The 22258-nt window shown below is 44.5% G+C and overlaps 1 protein-coding gene across 3 annotated transcripts in view; it reads right to left on the bottom strand.

Annotated features, from left to right (window-relative positions):
• Positions 1–22258, bottom strand: part of LOC121283400 (potassium voltage-gated channel subfamily KQT member 1) — a 763328-nt gene that overhangs the window by 355404 nt on the left and 385666 nt on the right. Inside the window, exon 15 of one of the 3 annotated variants that reach the window (XM_041197954.1) lies at positions 13653–13960. The exons of the other annotated variants lie outside the window; for them this stretch is intronic. Coding sequence (XP_041053888.1) covers positions 13954–13960 — 7 coding nt within the window. The 3' untranslated portion in view covers positions 13653–13953. Of the gene's footprint in view, positions 1–13652; positions 13961–22258 lie in introns of those variants that run through there. 3 annotated transcript variants of the gene reach the window in all.

Here is a 22258-nt window from a genome sequence, read left to right as displayed (position 1 = left end):
GTTAGAACAAAGTATTGTCATGTTACGGTGTGTGTTAGGACAGAGTATCACCACGCTATGGTGTGGGTTAGGACAAAGTATTGCCATTCTATAGTGTGGGTGAGGAAAGAGTATCACCATGTCATAGTGTAGGTGAGGACAGAGTTCCACCATGTTATAGTGTGGGTTAGGACAGAGTATTGTCATTCTATGGTGTGTTAGGACAGACTATCACCATGCTATAGTGTGGGTTAGGGCAGAGTATTGTCGTTCTATAGTGTGGGTTAGGACAGAGTATTGTCATTCTATGGTGTGTTAGGACAGAGTATCACCATGCTATAGTGTGGGTTAGGGCAGAGTATTGTCGTTCTATAGTGTGGGTTAGGACAGAGTATTGTCATGTTACAGTGTGAGTGAGGACAGAGTACCACCATTCTATAGTGTGTGTTAGGACAGAATATCACCATGTTATAGTGTAGGGTAGGACAGAGTAGCACCAGGTTATAGTGTGGGTTAGGACAGAGTATCACCATGTTATAGTGTGGGTTAGGATAGAGTATCACCACGCTATGGCGTGGGTTAGTAAGCCTTCATAACATTCTTCAAAGTAACCATTTTTTTAAAATTGTGAAATATAGAAGTTGAATGAACAACTCCTTCCTATGGAATGCTTCATAGTTAGGAATGTTATTTTCAGATGAGATATTAAATCAAGGTCTTTCCTAACTGCTCAAATAAGCATAAATTATCCTATTCTAGTTCCAGCTATTTCCACTTCTCACATTGTCTAAGATAAAAGCAAAATACTGCGGATGCTGGAAATCTGAAATAAAAACAGAAAATGGTGGAAAAACTCAGCAGGTCTGGCAGTATCTGTGGAGAAAGGAACAGAGTTAATGTTTCTGGAAACTTAGAAATAAAGAGAAGCTTTAACTCTGAAGAAGTCATATGGACGCGAAATGTTAACTCTGTTTATCTCTCTGCAGATGCTGCCAGACCTGCTAAGTTTTTCCACCATTTTCTGTTTTTATCCCAAGCTGTCTGGCTATTCTTCAAGTATGAGTCTGGGGAGTGAAGGTCAGTAAGCTATTTGATCACTGGAGGTGCTGTGAGGCGAAGGGGCATCATAGGCCAGCCTGATTCTCTTCTCACCTGTCCTTTAGACACATGCAGCTCCAGCAGGAAGGCTTTCTTGATTTCTCCTCACGTGGCTGGCAGTGCTCAGGCAACTTGTTCATTTGCTGCCCTTACTGAGTTGGACTACCTCAACACCTGCCAAGGATTGAAGCTGGGAAGGAATGGCAGGGGTTTGAAACAGAAAAACTGCACCATATTTTGTCAAAGCCCAAATTTTGGACTAAATATTCTTTTTGAACTGCACATTATAATTCTACTCCGAGAGATGTGACAGACCTTTAAAAGCGACATTAGAGAGCACAGCTCTGATAAGAAAATGAACAGTTTCCCTAGCTCTGGAACACTACAAGTTTTCTAAACAAAGGTTTCATTGAAAATTCCTGTCAAAGTCACTGACACACCCGCATACAACTGTCAATCAGTCCATGCCATTGTGCTACCATCTTGGCCAACAAAATGCCTTTTGTTTTCCTGTAAGAATAGTCACTCTTCAAACTGGGGTCTGTCCCATTTTTATTCTGATGCCCCACTATCAACATGTAAATCAGATTCCGTCCCAGCAACTGTGGGATTAACAGGAAAAATCTTTTATTCCGCCCTTTTAGTGTGAAGTGGATGCAGACACCCACGTGCGTTTCAACATTCATTTAACATTTAAGTGTGAGAAGGGACAATGAATGCTGATATGTACCCTGCCCAGTCACAATACCACACTGCCTCTACTGTCACCCTGCCCCATCCTGACTCTCAATGTTAGCAAACAGTTGCACTCATCCAGCTCAAACCCAGCACCTCACTGCCGATGTACAGCCACATGCACCTCGCCAATTCCCCATCCTTGTATATAGTCATATGCACTTTGCCCATTCCTGACTCCACATTGCCAGTGTCCAATCACATGAACCTCTACCAATGCAACTTCTCAGTGCTGTAAACAGTCTCATGTACCTAACCCAATCCTGACTCGCTGCTAGTGTACAGTTACATGTATCTAACCCAATCAAGATTCTTCACAATCACATGTACTTGGACCAATCTTGACTCCACACTGTCAGTGTCCAATGACATGTACACTACCCAGCTTTTTCTTCATTCTTTCATGGAATGTGGGTGCTGCTGGCTGGGCCAGCATTTATTGCCCATCTCTAATTGCCCTTGAGAAGATAGTGGTGAGATGCCTTCTAGATCAGCTGCAGTTGATGTGGTGTAAGTACACCCACAATGTTATTGGGAAGGGAGTTCCAGGATTTTGACCCAGTGACAGTGAAGGAATGGCAAAATAATTCCAAGTCAGGATGGTAAGTGACTTGGAGGGGAACTTGCAGATGGTGATGTTCCCATGCATCTGCTGCCCTTGTCATTCTTGGTGGTAGAGGTCATGGGTTTGGAAAGTGCTGTCGAAGGAGCCTTGGTGAGTTGCTGCAATGCATCTTGTAGATGGTACACACTGCTGCTACTGTGTGTCGATGATGGAGGGAGTGAATGTTGATGATGGTGGAATGGGTGCCAATCAGTGAGCTGCTTTGTTCTGGATGGTGTTAGCTTTTTGATTGTTGTTGGTGCTACACTCATCCAGTCAAGTGTAGAGTATTCCAAAACACTCCTGACTTGAACCAGATAGTGGACAGACTTTGAGGATCAGGAGGTGAGTTACTCGCTGCAGAGTTCCCAACCTCGGACCTGCTCTTTTAGCCACAATTTTTATATAGCTGGTCCAATTCAGTTTCTGCTCAGTGGTAACCCCCCAGATATTGATAGCAAATTTCTGTAAACAGTCACACGTACCTGACCCAATCCCAATTCCTCACTGCCAGTGTATGGTTGCATGTACTTTACCCAATCCCAGTTCCTCACTGACAGTATGGTTACGTAGCCTGCCTAATTTCAGTTCCTCAATAGCAGTGTACAGTCACATGTACCCTGCCCAGTCCCCACTTCACATGACAAGTGCACAGTCACATGTATCTTGACCAATCTTAACGTCTTATTGCCAGTATATAGTCATATGTACCCTGACCATTCCCCACTCGTCAATGAGTGTGTACTGCCATATATACCCTGCCCAGCCCCCACTCCTCACTGCCTGTGTACTGTCACATGTACCCTGGCTGTTGTAATATGTGTTCTTTAGCCATCTCCATGATGAGATCTTGAGACTTGTATGTTTAAACATGAACCATTTATTGGTAGTCTTTAACTATTTATAGATCCCAGGTTATTGTCATGCATGGTGCTGCTCCGTGCAGGTGGACTGCTTCCGGGGTGTTCTGTCTATCCTGTTCTCTCAGTCTGTTACCATGTGACTCTATAGAGCATACCGTGGGCTCCAGTTCCACATTAACCTTTGCTCTACCAAGCACTTTATATTACAATGGCACGCAGGCAAATACAACATCATACAACACTGACCAGTCCCTACTCCCCAGTGCGTGTGTACTGCCACATGTACCCCGACCAGTTCTCATCGTGTGTGTACTGTCACATGTACTCGGACCACTCCTCACTGTATGTACTGTTACATGGATACTGACCAGTCCCACTCCTCACTGTGTATACTGTCATATGTACCCTAACCGCTCCTCATAGCCAGTGTACTCTCACATGTACTCTGACCAGTCCCCACTCCTCACTGTGTATGTATTATCATATGTACCCTGACCACTCCTCACAGCCAGTGTACTGTCACATATACATTGTCAATCCCAAATCATCACTGCTTGTACATACTGACATGCAATCTGCCCAATCCTGAATTCTCACTGGTGGTGACAGGTACTCTGCGCAACTGTAGTCTGCATACATTAGCATGTAGTCTACGCAATCCCATCTCCTTTTGGCCGGTCCCAGCCACTCTGCCCAATCCTAGTTTCTCACTGCTTGTGTACAGTCACATGTACCCTGCCCAATTTCAACTCCTCACAGCCAGCGTGGTCACATGTACCCTTCACATTTCCTACTCCTCACTGCCACTGCACATTCGCATGTACCCTAGCCAATCAAGACTCCTCGTTACCAGCATAAGTCAAATGCACCCTGCCAAACCTGGCTCCGTGTTTCCAGCGTATAGTACAATTCCTCAATACCAGCATACAGTCATATGCATCCTGCCAATCCCAACTCGCCAGCAGCAGTGTAAAGTCACATGTATCCTGCCAAATCCAGCCTCTTCACTGCTGTTGCACAGTCACATGTACCCTGCTAAATTCTGATGCCAGTGTATAGAATTTTGCAGTCCACCCAGTCCTAAATCTTTGTTGCAGGTTTTTGGTTCCCATTGTCTGAGTAGGCCTAATTCTAGAGCCTGTACCTTTAAAGTGGCTTTTGCAGATTTGTTGCCCCTCTAACTCCAGAAAGAACACACAATTTACAAAAGCAGATAGACAAAGTGTTTAAAGACCTTTGAAGGTTATATCCTACTGGGCACATCAACCCTGCATTACACACACAAGCAAAATGTTAATAACTGTCGTCACAAGCCCAGGACAAGAAGCCAGGAATATTTTGCTTGAAGCATTTCAATAATCGCTTGTGCTAATCAGCAAACATAATAGTTGTAGGCCGCAGTATGAAATGATTTACATCCCCAACAATCTGACGTTTATACTCATAGCCTGAATACGCTAACACAATGCGAGCAGCCGCCAAATCACCCACGTTCTGCTTTAGTGCACACAATACTAAATTAGGATTTACGTTTTGAACAAAGTTTTATGCGTTTAATCTAAAATATGTTATTATGAGGAACACAGGAGGCGATTCAAGCCTGGATTAATTTACAATGGTGCTAAGCATGTTGACTAACAAAGGGTCACTTGTGTAGCTTAAAGCAGTTCATACAATCCCCTTTCAGCAGGCTCATTATCTTTACAAATTGCCTTAAGTACTTAACAGCCCTAGTTGTGCAGCTATTACATACAGTAAGATCACTTCTTAGAAGAAAATCTTTTTGAGATACAATTCAATTCTTATTACCACCCCGCCCCTCCATCGCCAACCCCTCCCCAAACTGCATCCCCTTGCTTTCCTGAAGGTGGTGATTTGGACTGCCGTAGGGTTTCATGGGCACCAGTTGCTCTTTCTAATTTTGCCCAAAGTGGCCGGATTCCACGTGCAAGTCTGGATTGATTTTGCCTTTGAGGTGCATCAGAGCCACCTCAGATTTTGCTCTCACCTATGCGCACACTTTGCAGTAGTGGTCACTAATACTAATCAGGAGAAGAATGCTTGATGCATATTTTTTTAACCCGCCCTAGCCAAGAGGATACTGGCGGTTGCAGTGCCCTGGAAGCTGTTTTAGCCCAGGTCTCAACACAGACCAGGGATTAAACCTGGACCTGGAGCCAACATTCCTGCTGAGCTGCACATGTGCATGGCCATGCAGCCGCCTGGAGAGGGCTACACAGGTCTTATTCTGTTTTAAGTATTGCTCAGGCACAGCTATGCATATAGGTTTGAAGGGACCATGCATTGAAAAAAAATGGCTGTGTACAACCACAGAAATTTAAAGGGAACCTTGCCCAAAGCCTGGCATTTTAATAAAAGAGAAATAAATGCCATTATTACGCTATGGTATGTAACTTAATATGGATATTCCTACAGCATTATGCAAAATGAGGAATTTGTGTGGCAGAGGTATGGAAATTGGTCACAACTCTTGGGGATTGGGATGGGGAGGGGCGACATGGTACATTCTGCATATTTTGACAAAGCCAGTGACAGCTTAATCTGAACAGCTGCTTTGGTTCCTCTCTGTTCCAGCCCCAGCATCACCCCCACATGCAGCAAACCCAATCTCTGCGTAACCACCTCTTCACAAGTACATATTGCCACGGCAAAAAAAAAGCAATCCCACAGGAAATGAATCCTTTAGTCTTCCTTATACTTGGTGGGTTTTTTACCTGCATTGACAAAATATTAGCCTACATGGGTATCAATCAGGGAATCTTTAACAAATGGAAAAAAAAACCCTTAATCCTTCCTTTTAAAAATCTTCTTTAGATACCATGTGTGAGGTGCACAAATTATATAACTTATCCATACAAAGTTTGTTTCTGATGTGCCAGCGTATCCAGTACATTTATAATGTGGATTTTCTGCAATAGTATATGTTGGTTCAAGACTAATTACTAAAATGCACACATGCCTCTTGCAGGATTAGAGCTCAGACACATTAACACACCCTCTACCATCTTATTAACTCTTGTTCTCAGCCTTTCTTGTTTAAAACAAATTTCTTGTTTAAAAGTTCTGTAGTCAACATCCAGGAAAAAGAAATAATTGTTTCTTTCTTTTTAACACATGAACCAATAGCCCATCTGAAAGTAAAGGCAAATGTAAGGTGATTCAGGGGATGGTGGGGGATGTGGGGAGGGGAGGAGGAGTGTTGAGGGGAGAGGGGATTGATTTCTTTTTCGTTTTCTTTGGCTTCAGAGTCAACAGAGTAGGGTCAGAGGTCACTGGTCAAATAAAAAAGGACATAAAGGCAGTGGGTGGGGAAAGAAATCCTCTAGAGTTGGCGGCAAGCTTTTCACACACACCAAGTAATTAGCAAGTCTATGTGTCACTAGCCAACAATCAATGGGGGGGTGGGGGAAAAAAAGAGAAGGCCACTAGGACAAGGCTGCCTTAGTAAAAAGTCTTGTTGTTTGCAACACAATTAGTATCCAACTGCAAGCTAAATAGTGGAGAAATAATCCACACCTGTAAAAACACTGTACCAGGAAACCTGATGACAAGAAGGTGGATTGAGAGACCAGACACTAAAGGCCAAAGCCTTTGAGTCCAACTGTTTGATACAACAGGTGTAGGCAGCATTATTTTTATTCAATTTTTCTACATTCATTCCTCATTAAACATCCTCTTCACCCCCCGCCCCAGCCATTGGCTGCCATAGCCATTTTACAGTTTTAAATTATCCAACACTGATTGTTGTCGGATCATGTGGGGTGCAGTTACTTGCTTGATGACTAGCACAGAAATTAGAATGGAGGCTTAAAACAGCCATTGGATGTAAAATATTTTGAGGCATCCTGTGGTTGTGAAAGGCACTATATAAATGCAAGTCATTCCTCCTTTTTCTTCATTGGGCACTGCTTGACTTGAGCTTATAATATAGGCTAACATTTCAGCACAGTACTGAGGGTGTGCTGCACTGTCAGACTGCCGTCTTTCAGATAAGACATTAAGCCAAGGTCCCCCAGCCATCTGCCCTCTCAGTTGGAGGCAATCTATCCATGCCACTCTTCGATGAACAGCAGACAAGCTCTCCCAGTGGACAGCCATGGACAAAGTTTATCCCTCAACCAATAAATAGTGCCTTGAATAAAATAAAACCATTCAAACTTCTCCACAAGCATAATAAGACAAAAATTGACACTGATCGACTGAAGGGGATATTAGGGTAGGTGATTAAAAGCTTGGCCAAAGAGAAGGACTTTAAGGACATCTTAAAGGAGGAGAGAGAGGAGAGGCAGAGAAATTTAGAAAACCCTCTTTATAAATGGGCATGTGTGCTCATTCATTCACACAATCAATGTATTAAGTGGCAGAAGGTGATATGGGTACCTGGTGCCACCATTGCAATCTTGCTGCTTTTTGTATTAGAAAGCACTTCATTGGCAGGGAGGGACTTCAGATGGATATGAGAAGAAACACAACCCACAACTGAAACCACTCTTTGACTTAAAATTAGGGTCAACATTGTCATAAGACCCTCGTTGCCCAACAACAAACTCCAAATGGTCCAGAACTCATTAACCACCACCTGGATGTCATTTGCATCAATTAAATTGCTGAAGCTGCTTCACCCACTGCATCCCCATCACCCTGCTCTACCTAAACTCACCGGGCAGAATTTTTCCGTCGGCAAGCTGGGGGCGGGGCCCACTCAACAATGTGAAAATGATGCGGGATGATGTTGGGGCAGAACCTCCAACGTCATCCTGCCCCATTTAAATATTCAGGAAAGCGGGTGGACAGTGAAATCAGCTGTCCACCCACCGAACTGTCAATGGCCAGTTGAGGCCATTGACAGGATAATTAAGCCAATTAAAGGCCCTGTCTGTACAACCTTAAGGCTGGTGGGCAGGCCAGGAGCCCCAGGGGCTTCTGAAAAAATGTGAAACCTCATCCACTGGCGGGATGAGGTTTCATGTTTGTTTTAAAAAAGTTTAATAAAGTTTTAGTCATATTTATTAACATGTTCCATCTCATGTGACATTGCCACATGAGGGGGGCATGTTAATACTTTTTCTATTATTCTATTTTTGAAGTTTGAAACACTTTCAGCGATCTCTCTGAGGCAGCACTTAGTCTCAGGGAGATGTGCGCTCTTTCGTGTGCATGCGCTAAAGAGCGCCCTCTGACAGTTGGGGAATCCTCCCCCCCTGCACAGGAAGTGCATAGCGCTTCCCGTCGGGCAGCTGCTGGGTGGGCCTTAATTGGACTGCCCACTTAAAATGGCGGCGGGGCCCGTTTCGGTGGCGGCGATTGGCTGCCTGTCTGCTGCCAAGCTGGTGGGGCCTGCCCGCCCATCAAGGGCAAAATTCTGCCCACCATCACCACTCATACCAAATAGTGGGGGTGGGGCCCGCATGCCAATGCGAAAACGACGTGGGATGACGTTGGGGGGGAATCCTCGACGTCATCCCACCCCATTTAAATATTCAGGAAGACAAGGCCTTAAGGTTGGTGGGCAAGCCAGGAGCCCCAGCGGGCTGATAAATTATATCACCTTCTAAAGCCAACCCAGCTCCATGAAAATTGCAATAGGGTGGTCTGAAATGCCCACCTCCATGATGGAGCTGGCAACGTTGGGATAGGTGGTGTGGGCTTGGACCCTGCGCCCTTATTCCACACACTTCAAAATTGCCACTGATGGGAATCCTGGAATCAAGTCCCACCCGCCATTTTAAAACCTCATCTAATGTGGGTTGGTCTTGTGTTGGAGTGGCTACCACCACTTAAAGCTAGCCTCTTAAAGGTAAGGTGTATTGTGGATAGAGCAGGTGCTAGCAGCCATGCATGAAGTGAGTCTGACCTGTGAAACATTGAACTATGGCAGAACAGAGGACAGAGCAGGCATCAAGTTTTGTGGACAATGGCCTCGGTGGAGGATGTGGAAAGGAGGAGAGATAGTGCGCCAGCTGCACCACTAGACTCAGCCATTCTCAATGCACCACACTCCCATCACTCACCTACCAACAATTCTATCAATCAGGACTTATACCTGACATATACCTAATCTAATTTCACAGAGTCAACATTTTCATAAACCTCACTCTCACATCCCACAGCGTGCAAAAGCTGCCAGCTATTCAACTATGACAGCCACATCAGCCAGAAAGATTGCATGACATTCACTGATGCTCTTTCTTCTCTCTTGCAGGACAAAGTCTCATACAAAGGAGGCAGCATGAGCTAATCAGAGTGGCACAGGAATTCTGCAGGTTCTAAACCCCGTGGAAGAGATGGTTCTGAACATTATTGGGACTTCTATTGCTGAAGCCGTGGCTACCGGCAGAGCTGAAACCATTCAGGCCAACAATATCCTTATAGCTAATTCTCCTTCTCTCGTCGTACTTCCCCTTCATTCCGTAGTCTCTTTGATTTACAGATTGCATAAGGTCCACACATGCACCTCTTACCTCCCCACCATCTCCCCAGCCCCACTGTACCACAGTCTTAACCGTGACCCTTTGTCCTTTCACACACCCAAGAAGCGCAACCTCGTCAGGCAATGGATGAACAGCAAGAGCACTTGACTTTGTATTCACGGCCACCAGCTCAGCTACTGAGATTGCGTGTGTCTTAGCTGATAGACCAGAGACAGGGTTTGCACATAGTACGACATTGGTCTACTTCCAGCATAGAGGGCAGCAGTCAGGTTGCCAGAGGATGAAGTCACACATGAGCTCCATTGCAGAGGACTCAAATGAGCACTTAAATGTGCAGCATACAGATGAATGTTGATGGGTATACACAAAAAAATTGGTGCATTAGAAAGCCTGCCAGAAAGCCTGCAGTCAATGTCAAGGAGCATGGAGGAGTCTGGCACCAAGTTGGCACAGGCCTTCGTTTGCCATGGTGGCTGAAATGCAGCTGGCACAACAGACTTCACCAGGATGAAGACATTATGATTGCTGCTTTAAACTGCAATAATTTTCTGCCAAAGGCAGAATTGACATGTCGTGCCCACAGAGTGATGTGCATGATGTCTATGGCACCCTGCACCTAGGGGAAATCTACAATCCTTGCAAAGCCATGCCCTCACTCCACCTGCTGCACTCTGGTAAAAGAGATAAACAAGTATAGTTAGCTCTTATTGTCTCAGTGTGTTCCCTTCCACAATAGTGGATGGCCAACTGTGAGATTTTTCAAATTTCTTCAGCTCCAGCCTGGGAAGGAGCACGATGCATAATAGTTCATTACCATTGTCACCCTCACAACCACAAACAATGCCATCCTCACCCTGTTCTAAGCTCGCAGTTACGGCTGCACTAAGTGGGAGATGACAGTGAGGGCATCCTTACAGAAGTGCAGATATCTCAAACATTGTTTCCCGTTCAGGATCAGGTTGGAGAGTTGCTCCCTGAACTCCCTAGGCAGAGCTGGACTTTCGCTGAGAATTTTTCTTCCTTACCCTCCTCCTCCCTCTTTCAGCAGCTTGAACTGTTCTGTGTACCCTCTGTTCATTCTCCTAGTCATGCTGTATTCCAACGAGAATGGTTACTTGCGTGTCTGGGAGGAGCTACTTTGTGCAGAAGCTTGGAGGTCAGCAAAAACTCATTCAGCACCTGCCACACCACCTCCTTTAGACTTTGCAACTTTAAACAACTATAGAAAGCACCAAACTCCTAGAAAATTGAAGCGACAGCTGGAAGAAATCAACCAGCAACCAACCAGTAAAAATTGATGATCCCTTTAGATAGCTATAGTGGGGGTTCCTTCCTGCTCCTGAACCCATGTTTAGCCAAGTGAGGTGAAGAAAGGGGGATTGGATGCAGAGTTGATATCCAAAATGCCATTGCTGATATCAAGATTATAGACAAATTGATGTCATGATCTACCTATTCTGCATACAACCAGTGGCTCTTCACTGCACGTTCACTCACCAAATTTCCTATGCGACTTGTTCCAAAAAGTATGCGCATCATGCATGCCATTTTGGAGGTCTGAGGGCACTCATGGCACCCAGCGTAAATGGGAAAAAGCAATCCCACTTTTGGGCCCAATCACTTGTAAAGGTACACTGCACCGACCAAAACTAAATGAGGTGTCCAACTCTCCTGCCTCCCCAAGGAGGTTACATACCTGTAGAGGGTTAGGAAGAGTCCAGAATGGTGGAACATTATCTTTAAATTGGAGCTAGGTTATTCAAGGGTAATGTTAGGAAGCACTTCTGGAGTCAAAGGGTCGTGGAAAACTGAAACTCTCTCCCCTAAAATAATTTAAGGCTAGGTCAATTGAAAATTTAAAGACTGAAATTGATAATTTTTTGTTAGGCAAGGGGATTATGTGTAATGGAATCAATGGATGGAGTTAAGATACAGATCAACCATGATCTAAATTGAATGGCAGAGCTGACTGAAGGGGATAAATGGCCTACCTCGGTTTCTCTGCCTTTTTATTCTTTCACAGCATGTGGACATCACTGGCTAGGCCAGCATTTTTACTGCCCATCCCTAATTGCCTTTGAGAAGATGGTGGTGAGCCACCTTCTGGAACTGCTGCAATCCTTTGGTGCAGGTACACCCACAGTGCTGTTTAGGAGGGAGTTCCAGGGTTTTGACCCAGCAGCAGTGAAGGAACAGCAATATGGTTCCAAGTCAGGGTGGTGAGTGGCTTGGAGGGGAACCTGCAGGTGGTGGTGTTCCCATCTATCTAATGCCCCTGTCCTTCTAGGTGGTAGGAGTCCCGGGTTTGGAACATGTTGTTGAAGGAGCCTTGGTGAGTTGGTGCAGTGTGTCTTGTAGGTGGTGCACACTTCTGCCTCTGTGCGTTGGTGGAGGATGGGGTGCCAGTCAAGCGGGCTGCTTTGTCCTGGATGGTGTCGAGCTTCTTGAGTGTTGATGGAGCTGCACTTATTCAGCTAAGTGGGGAATATTCCATCTCTCTCCGAACTTGTGCTTTGTAGATTGTGGTCAGGCTTTGGGGAGCAAGGAGGTGAGTTACTTGCCACAGGATTCCCAGCTTCTGACCTGCCCTTGTAGCCACAGTATTTATATGGCTGATTCAGTTCAGTTTCTGGTCAATGGTAACCCCCAGGATGTTGATAGTGGGGGAGTCAGTGATGGTAATGTCAAGGGGAGATTGTTAGATTCTCTGTTGTTGAAGATGATCATTGCCTGGCACTTGTGCAGCGTGAGTATTACTCTAGGCACCATGGGGCTGTGGGACAGTAAATCAGGCCTATTCATCATATATTAGGCCTTGGATCTTTGCCTCTGGACAGATTTTTCCCCTTATTCTCTGGAAAGCATTGATTGCCAGTTGCACAGGTGTCAGTCACCCTCTGATACCTCATCCAATGGCATCCTTTGTGTTTGAGAGTTGGTAGTGGGTGTCAATAAACTACTTGACTGTAATGTGCCTCACAGCTAAGCCCAATCCTGTCCTCACCACAGTTTCAGACATGTGACTTCAATGAAGGAGAAGGTTTCTGGATAGCAATTACTGATTTCCTCCTCTTTAACCTGGGGGCACCAAGTCCAATTAAGATGCCTCTCCCAAGTTCCATAGCTAAGATCAGCTAACTCAGTGTGGACCAAATGCAAGACATTGCATCCTCTGTACAACTCAATGTATTCAGCGCTTTACACAGTGGAGCAGTCAGCCTGGGATTCTTAATACAGAACATGAAACATAGCAGGAGATTTTACATAAAAATTATAGTGCAGAAACAAGTCATTTGGCCCATCTGCTTTGTGCTGGTCTTTATGCTCCATTCTACTCATCCACCCTATTTCATCTCATCCTATGAACCTAGGTATCTGCTCCTTTCTCCCTGATGCATCTATCTAGCTTCTCCTATGCATCTTTGATGCATCTATGCTTATCACCTCAACTACTCCATGTAATACTCTTGAGTAGGAGACATGAGATTAAAAACAAGAATCCACATGCTATACTATGTTACTAACGCTAGTCTGAAGAAAACAGTTGGCTTGAAAGATCACTGTAAAACTAAAACACTGTATTTACATGTTAGGGCTATTATAATGCCCAATAATTTATTTTCCAGCCATGCATGATCCCTACCAAATAACATCCGCTCTTTGAAAGTTTTTAAAAACCAATCACGAGATTCTTAGCCATATAAATGTACTGGATGCCACAGTATTCCTACCCAAATAAGCACTTGATCTTTCACCTGGCTTCCATATTTTATTTATTAATGTTGCTTCTACCCAAACTTTAAAAAATCTCCCCTGTAGGTATCCTTCTTCCCTTTCCGTTCTGTTTACATACATGGGTCCATTAACAAGTCCAGGGTATTCAACATGCCCTTTATTTTTTATTTACATACATGGGTGCATTAACAGGACTCTAATTTCAACACAGTCTTAATATTCAGGCAGTTCACCAGACCATGGAATGTCTGCTATTTTTAGAAATCCCATTTGCTGTTGTTGCCTAGTCTATAATTTAAATCAATCTCAAGGCTTAAAAGGTGAAATATGAGACGCACATTTTCAGCTTGGCGAACAAAGGGCAAAGAGTTTAGCATAAAGAGGTTGGGTGGTCCCAGCACGGAGCAGCCGCTGCACACTTCTGCTTTATTCTGGCTGTAGCTCTGGGTGTCCATTCCAGCTGACTTCAATAACTCATCCTTTTTTTTTATTTTCTTCAAGAAGCAGAAGAAATAGTAATTAAAGATTATACAAGGTTTAAACACACAATGTTATAATCGCGCTCTGAGTAGAATTTCATTCTCAACTACAAAAGCAGAACCAGTCTCGATCCACTGCACACTCCTGAGCTGTCACATACCCATTCCTGATCCATCTCACACTCAACATAAGCATCACACACATGGTTCTAATGCATCAATCATCCCCGATAGGATCAATCACACTCAAACTTAATATCATTTCCAATTCAACTTGAAAGGATCTCACAACCGATATGAATCACGCACTCTCTCCTAATCTATCCATTTCATGCAGGCGATGCCAATTCATCATGCTGTCTAGAACCGGCCCAAAAGTTCAAAACTGGGATTCCATGAGGTAGCTTGGGCAGCAGAATTGTATTCCACCACAGTCTGCAATTGCATGACCCAGCATGTTTGTCACTCCCTTGTCACCATCAATCCAGATGACAAACCCTGGTTCAATGAGGAGTTAGAACAGTATGCTGTAAGCAGCATAACTGAAAATGAGGTGTCAACCTGGTGAAGCACCAGAATGGAACTAAAAGGCAGAAAAGCAAATGCTAAAGGAGAGAGCAAGACAATTCTATTACCATCGACTCAGAGCAAAGCTCATACCAGCTCGTACCACAGCCAGCCACAAATGGCAATAGACAATTAAGCAAATATTGCTATACAATATCTGACCAGGGGAATCATAAACAATTTTACCAGATAGAACAGTCCAGCTTGTAACAGTGAAATACTAACACTTGAGGAGAAATTGTATCATCTTTAGAGTAGCTGCATTATGAAACAGTTTTGCTAACTATTTTGCTGAAGGCAAACTTGATTTAATATTAGGAAGGCACATTCTGCCCAATTCAGCATAGATTATAGAATAGAATTTCTGTGAGGGCTCCTGGGCATCCCACTGTAGCACCATTGTAAAGATGGACATTTACTCTGTCTCTACCAATCTTGGCACAGTAGATCGGGGACGCCTGTGCAGAAATCACTGGCATTGTAGTTTAGAACGGAACCATGATTCATACAGCACAGGAGACGGCTTTAGGGTCATTGTGCTTGTGCAGACATTCATAAGACTTTTTTTTATTTTTGACTTTCGGATGTTAAATGCAAAACATGAGCCATATGAACTGAGAAGGGCCCTGGTTAAAGCCCCAAGCTGTGCTCAATTAGTTATCTCAGCTGAGTAAACAATGGAAGCATGAAGAATGGCCTCCAATGGCACTTATGGACTAAAACCTGAACAGAAGTTGGCAATTTCAGGAGAACATGAGAGAAAAGTGGAGGAAGAGAATAAACTTGCAAATAGATATGGGACATACTTTCCTCCCCTATTTAACTCAGACTGGGATTTTCTGATCCCACTTGCAGCCGGACTGGAGATTCCTGCCCAAAGTCAATGGGCCTTTGGCTGGTCCGTTAAATTTTCCAACTCGCCTACGATGATTCCCGCTGTGGGCTGGACTGGAAAATCCCAGCCTCAGTCTCAGTTTTATGTTGTATGTTTTGGCTCATGCATCTTTGAAACTTGTATCTAACTGGATTTATGGGTTCAGTTAATTATGTTGGGCTGGCTTTTTCCCTGGCAGGAATACCACTTGAAATGGGAGGAGGTGGTGGTGTAGGGGTGGATGCAGAGTTGTGCACTGATGCGAGCCTGAAAGGAAATTCCCATCAGCTCTGGATTTTCTGGCTATTACTCAGCCGCGATAATTCTGCCTGCTAACCTGCATAAACATAGTCCTGAAGCAGTTGACGGAAGTCCCTCTTTCAGACCCTCAAATATCACAGGATCATTATAGTGCAGAAGGAGACCATTCAGCCCATTGTGGCTGTACTGGATCTCTGAATGAGAAATTCAATTAGTGCTATTCGCCCGCCTTCTCCCCATAACCCTGCACATTCTTCCTTTACAGATAACAGTCTAATTCCCTTCTGAATGTCTCAATTGAACCAGACTCCACCACACTCTCCGGCAGTGCATTCCAGACCTTAACCACATGCTGTGTGAAAAAAAAAATTCCTCATGACACTTTTGCTTCTTTTGCCAATCATTTTAAATGTGTGCCCTCTCATTCTCGATCCTTTCATGAGTGGGAACATTTTCTCCTTATCTATGCTGTTCATGGACCCTTCATGATTTTGAATACCTCTATCAAGTCTCCTCTCAGCCTTCTCTTCTTCAAGGAAAACAGTCATAACTGAAGTTCCTCATCCCTGGAACCATTCTCATGAATGTTTTCAGCACTCTCATCAATGCCTTCACATCTTTCCTAAAATGTGATACTCAGAACTGGACACAATACTCCAGCTGAGGCCCAACTACTGTCTATTACAAGTTCAACATAACCTGCTTGCTCTTGTACTCTATGCCCCTATTAATAAAGCCTAGGGCACTGTATGCTTCATTAACCATGTTCTCAATCTGTCCTGCCAAGTACAATGACTTATGCACATATACACCCAGGTTCCTCTACTCCTGCACCACCTTTAGAGTTTTATCACGATATTGTCTCCCAATGTTCTTCTTATAAAAATGCATCACTTCACATTTCTCTGTAATGACTTCATCTGCCACCTGTCTGCCTATTCCACCAACCTGCCAATGTCCTTTTCTAAATATACACTAACCTCCTCACAGTTTACAATGCTTCCAAGTTCCATAGAACTGCAAATTTTGAAGTTTCACCCTGTACATCAAGCTCAAGATTGTTAATATATATGAGGAAGAACAAGGTTCCTAACGCTGACCCTTGGGGAACTCCATTACAAATCTTCCTCTAGCCGAAAAACATCCATTAATCACTACACTATTTCTCAGATTACTCAGCTAATTTCATATCAATGTTGCCACTCTCCCTTTTATTCCATGAGCTGTAACTTTTCTCACAAATCTATAAGTGAGGCACTATATCAAATACCTTTTGGAAGTCCATGTACGCCACATCAACAGCACTGCCCTCATCAACATTCTCTGGTACATCTTCAAAAAACTCCAGCAAGTTAGTTAAACACCATTTTTGTGCTGGTCTTCCTTAATTAACCTGCATTTGTCCATGTGATTATTAATTTTGTCCCTAATTATTGTTTCTAGAAGTTTCCCCACCACAAAAGTTAAACTGACTGGCCTGTGGTTGCTGGGCTTGTCTTTACACCATTTTTTGACAAGGGTAAATGAAGGGGCTGAAGGCAACAACCCTGTTAGACTCCCTCTTCTATGATGGATGTCAAGCAGGAACCCAGGAAAACAATGCCTTCTTGGCTCATGTTTCTGAAAATGGACACCCATGTTTAGGAGTTGCCTCTCTCCTTTGTTCCTGCCACCCATCAGATTAGGGGTTGACTCTTTCACCCATCTCCCTATCTACCATCAGCCTCTCTTTCCCTCTTTCTCCCACATTCAGATCCTGCAGTCACAGCTCTCTTCTCACTCTATCTTTGCACTCATAGCATGCACACCCTGCAGCCTTGGGGATGCATGGCTCTGCAGTTTAACTACTTAATCTCTGCCTTGCACAGTCAGTCCATCTGCATTCTCTCTCATTTGCTTCCAGGTCTCCCTCTCTTACCATTCACAGAGCGCACATATTGGGGTGTTCAAAATTATCAGGCCTTATATTAGAGTTATAGAGATGTGAGATTAATTTTGACCATTCTTTTAAAGAGACATCATAGTCACAGTGAGCTGAATGACCTCCTCCTGTGCTGTCCGATTCTATGATTCTATCAGCAATCAGGTTCACTTCTCCCTGTCCCTGCCCCACAGCATACAGACCAATTTGTTTCACCCTTTCTCTACAATTCTCTACCATTGTTACCCAACCACCCCCACATCCCCCCACAACAACCTTCGCACCCCCCCCCACACATCCCCCCCAACAACCTTCGTCACCCGCCCCCGCCCCCCCACACCCCCACTGCAAACATGTCCAGTATCCTTGAGTCTTCTGTATGGAGTGTGTCTGCCAATCAGATGAGGATGTTTCCACTAATTTAGAATCCTGAAGGCTGAGAAGGGATGCAACTGCAATCAGTTTTTAAAATAATGAAATGAGGCGTGAAATGGCTCTATTGTGTGGCTCAGTGTCGCTGCCATTTTCATCTGAAAGCAGGCCTTTCAAACCTGGGTGGTAATGGGCAGTCTGGGAGGGAGATGCAAGACAAAGGTTGGGGATCCCGTTTGCATAAAATTCCACTACTTTTGCCCTTTCCATAAAGAGGATCGAACAATGTTAATTTTAAGAGCTTGTACCACTTCAACAGAAAATAAAGGGAATCCAAACATATTTCACAGGCTGCCTTCCCCATTCTCCACTTTAGTCAAATCAAATGCTTTGAGGGCTTCACACGTAAAAAGGCAAATTCAGCACCACCCGCTGGTGTTTGAAATACACATGTTGTGAAGCTAGGCCTGACTTGACAGCTCAGCACTGGAGTCCCTCATTGCACTGATTTAGAAAGGTACGATGTAAACAGCCCTTCAGATAAGCTGGTGCAGTTGTAATAGCAGATGTTGGTCACGCTTTGTTATGTATTTATATTGCAGTGCCAAGGTGACAGGGATCCGTTACACACAAGATGGCATCACTGCCATCCAAACAGCCAATACAGGAGCTCTCCTATTTCTGAGGCTCCTCCGAAGCACCAGGTCTCTTCACTCTTAGGCTGTCCATCGGGGCTGAGGATGACTTGATTCCACACTAAAAATGAGCTCTCAGGTGAGTAAGAGTTTAAAACATGACCTACAGCCTCTGTCACAAGCGAGGCAGATGGTGGTAGGGGGAACGGGTGGGTGGGGTGCCTGGGTTGCCATGCGCTCCTTTTGCTGTCGACACTTGGCTTCAGCTAGCCCTTGGTGATGAGACTCGAGATGTTCAGCTCCTTCCCGGATGCTTTCCCTTCACTTCAGGCAGTCGTGGGCCAGGGATTCCAGATGTCGGTGAGGATGTTGTACTTTTTCAAGGAGGCTTTGTGGGCATCCTTGAAGCATTTCCTCTGCCCTCCTGGGACTCGCTTACGGTGTCGAAAATCCAAGTAGAGTGCTTGTTTTGCGAGTCTCAAGTCAGGTATGTGGACGATGTGGCCCGCCCAGCAGAGTTGATTGAATGTGGTCAATGCTTTGATGCTGGGGATGTTGAGCTGACCAAGATGATGTTGGTGAGCCTATACTGTCAATGGATTTGCAGGATCTTGTGGAGGCAACGCTGGTGATACTTCTCCAGAGTTTTGAGGTGCCTGCTGTACATAGTCCACGTCTCTGAGCCGTGCAAGAGGGTGGGTATCACTACTGCTCTTTAGACCATGAGCTTGGTGCCAGGTTTGAGGTCCTGGTCTTCAAACTCTTTTCCTCAGGCGGCTGAAGGTTGCGCTGGCACACTGAAGGCAGCTTTGAATCTCATTGTCAATGTCTGCCCTTGTTGACAGTAGGCTCCCAAGGTAAGGAACATGGTCCACATTGTCCAAGGCCTTTTGATAATCCTGTGGGGGGGGAGGGGGGGGTGCAGTGGGGGAAGGACAGTTGAAACAACACTCACGGAGCCAAAGGATCAAGGCTCAAAAAAAGGGACTTTCCTTTGACTTTTTTTTAAAGCAACGGACTTGTTTTCTCGAGTGCATATCTGGACTTTGTGGGCTGATAAGCAAGCTTAGCCTGGTGCACATTTTGAAATGCTCAGAAGAAAGAAGTCTTCTCCGTCTGTTTTGGTGACTGAAAAAGAATAAAAGCACGTGGATGCAGCAAGAAAAGAGGTCACAACCACAGCAAGAGTCTGGTTAAAATAGATGGAAAGGTTGGAATCAGAATAAAATTGTGGAAAAGGGAAACATCAATCAAAAAAACATCTTGCTGCCTGTAGCCCCCTCTATGGCAACCTTCACAGGTGGATGAGTACTGACAGGGTCTGCATATGTGAAATTAATAAAGACGGAAAAATCACCGAGCGAGAGGTCAGGAGATAAATCAGGGAGCAGTCGGGAGATAAAACAGCGATTGTTCAGGGGACTGCCTCTCAGTCGGCAGAAGCAGTTGGCAGTGCAGAGCCAGAGCGGCTGAGGGCCCAGAAACAGTAACCATCAGCTAGAAGAGCAGGCGAAAAGAGGGCCTGGAGACAGTAATCACCAGTCAGAAAAGCGGGTGAAGACTTGGAGGCAGGATTCACCACCTGGTGGTTACAGCCTGGAGCAGCATAGCACTGACCAACAGCGAGATCATGAGACCACCATTGCTCTTTAACAGGTAATTGGCAAATGGTAAACAACTGCACATGCAGTCACTTGATCAGCACCCTATCCACCCTCTTAAACATTCATTCCCTCCACCCTATCATTTACAAGGTGCACTGCAGCAACTCACCAAGGCTCCTTCGACAACACCTTCCAAACCCATGACCTCTACCATTAGGAGGACAGTGGCAGCAAACGCATGGGAAGTTCCCCTCCAAACCAAACAACATCCAGGAATGATATCACCATTCCTTCACTGTTGCTGGGTCAAGATCCTGGAACTCCCTCCCTATTGGCACCATGGGTGTCCCTACACCACATGGGCCGCAGCAGTTTAAGAAGGTGGAACACCATCACCTTCTCAGGGGCAGTTAGGTTTGGGTCTTTAATGCTGGCCTTGCCAGCAATGCTCACATCCCAGGAATGAATAATAAAAAAGTTAACATTCTATTGGTGTATTTCTGCATACATTTTATTACACATTTGTGTTTTAGAGGATCAGGGTGGGGTGTGGGGTGGTGGTGGGTTGTACTGTATGAGTGGTGCAGAGAAGTCCTGCATGTTCAAGAATACATAATCCAGCTTTGATCAGTATTGAACTATTTGGAAGGAATGACTTCTGACAGAAAGTTACCAAGCTCAACCTGGGATTGAGGCGCGGAGATCCAATGGTAACAGCAATAGGGAATCTGATGAGTACAACAGAATCCATAATACGCTGCAAGCTTGAGTAATTTTTTGTTTTTTTTCACACACTGCCTCGGCCCTTTAAAAATTTCAAGAAGAAGCATAATCCAATTGCCCATGTTTGTGCTGGCAAAAATGGGAAGAAAAGGGAGCTGCTGTAAATCATCTTTTTAATAATAATTTTTAAAAAAAAATTTAGGATCAATATGGTACAACAAAGACAAACAGGATAAGCAGGGCTTGCTTTCCACACTTAACGGTAAGGAATGCTTCAGTAAATGAGTCCCAGGTTTTTGCATGCTGGCATCTAATTGGTGCGCAAACACGTGCCGCGACTGGGCACACATGCCAATTTCAGCTCTGAACAATTTCAGTTCTTGCACTATGACTTTGGAGCCAGGTCACTGCATCAAAGCCATTGGGGTACAAGGGGCATCGGCATCTCGATTGCTACAGCAGCCAGTGCTCTGGCATCAAAGGAAATTCATTAGGCAAAATGCACAATAAATGTTCATGTCGTTCAGACTGGAAAATATGGCATCAATTAGAAGATCTGAGTAGTCACATTTAGACAGGCTTCCAATTAGAACAACTGGTTTGAACACTCAGAAGAACTATTAATACCTCTCCCACTTTCAAAACAGTAGCTCGAGCCCCAGCCTCGGATAAAAAGAATAAACAACATCCAAATGTAATTTGCAGTGCCCAGCACTCTGTCCACCTCACATGTTCTCGTGATAACAAACATCTGATTTTTTTGTTCTTTTGAAAAGCACCCTCAGTTTTTCCAGATAGACTTCCAGCAGGTCACGCCTGACTGAAAATCATTAAAGTAACAGTACAGGATTACCGGGACAAACCATTTTTACTTAGCCAGCTGTATAAATATGCAGACTTCTCTATACACGTCAAATAGAAAACATACAAGCTTGCAGGGCAATCACCTAAAACCACTCTTGTCTAGATTTCCCCTGTTTTTTAAGGTGGGGGATCAGGCAGGAAATGGGGTGGGATCTGTTACACGGGAGTGCTGCTTGCTTTAACCCACATGCAATTTTCCATTAAACAATGAACATGACCATGAATTTTGTCCTTTTTTGGAAAAAAAACCGTTCTCGTCAACTTTGCTATTTTCCTTTATTTGCACAACCTGATGGGTTTCCCATTCCTAATTCTCTGTTATCTTGCTCTTTGGGGAAAAGGAGGTACAATGCAGGGGGACCACATTAGTGAGGGCGCTCCGCAGATTAATAGCACGCATATACCAATACGCCTATCAGAATAAACAGACAGAAGTGCCCATACCTGTATTTGACTGAGATGCAGTGCTTGTGGAGGCTTTATTTTACAAGG

This window comes from Carcharodon carcharias, chromosome 10 (genome assembly GCF_017639515.1).
Source record: "Carcharodon carcharias isolate sCarCar2 chromosome 10, sCarCar2.pri, whole genome shotgun sequence".
NCBI classification, from domain to species: domain Eukaryota; kingdom Metazoa; phylum Chordata; class Chondrichthyes; order Lamniformes; family Lamnidae; genus Carcharodon; species Carcharodon carcharias.
Note: the sequence above shows the minus strand (reverse complement) of the source record. Positions and strands in the feature narration are given on the sequence as shown.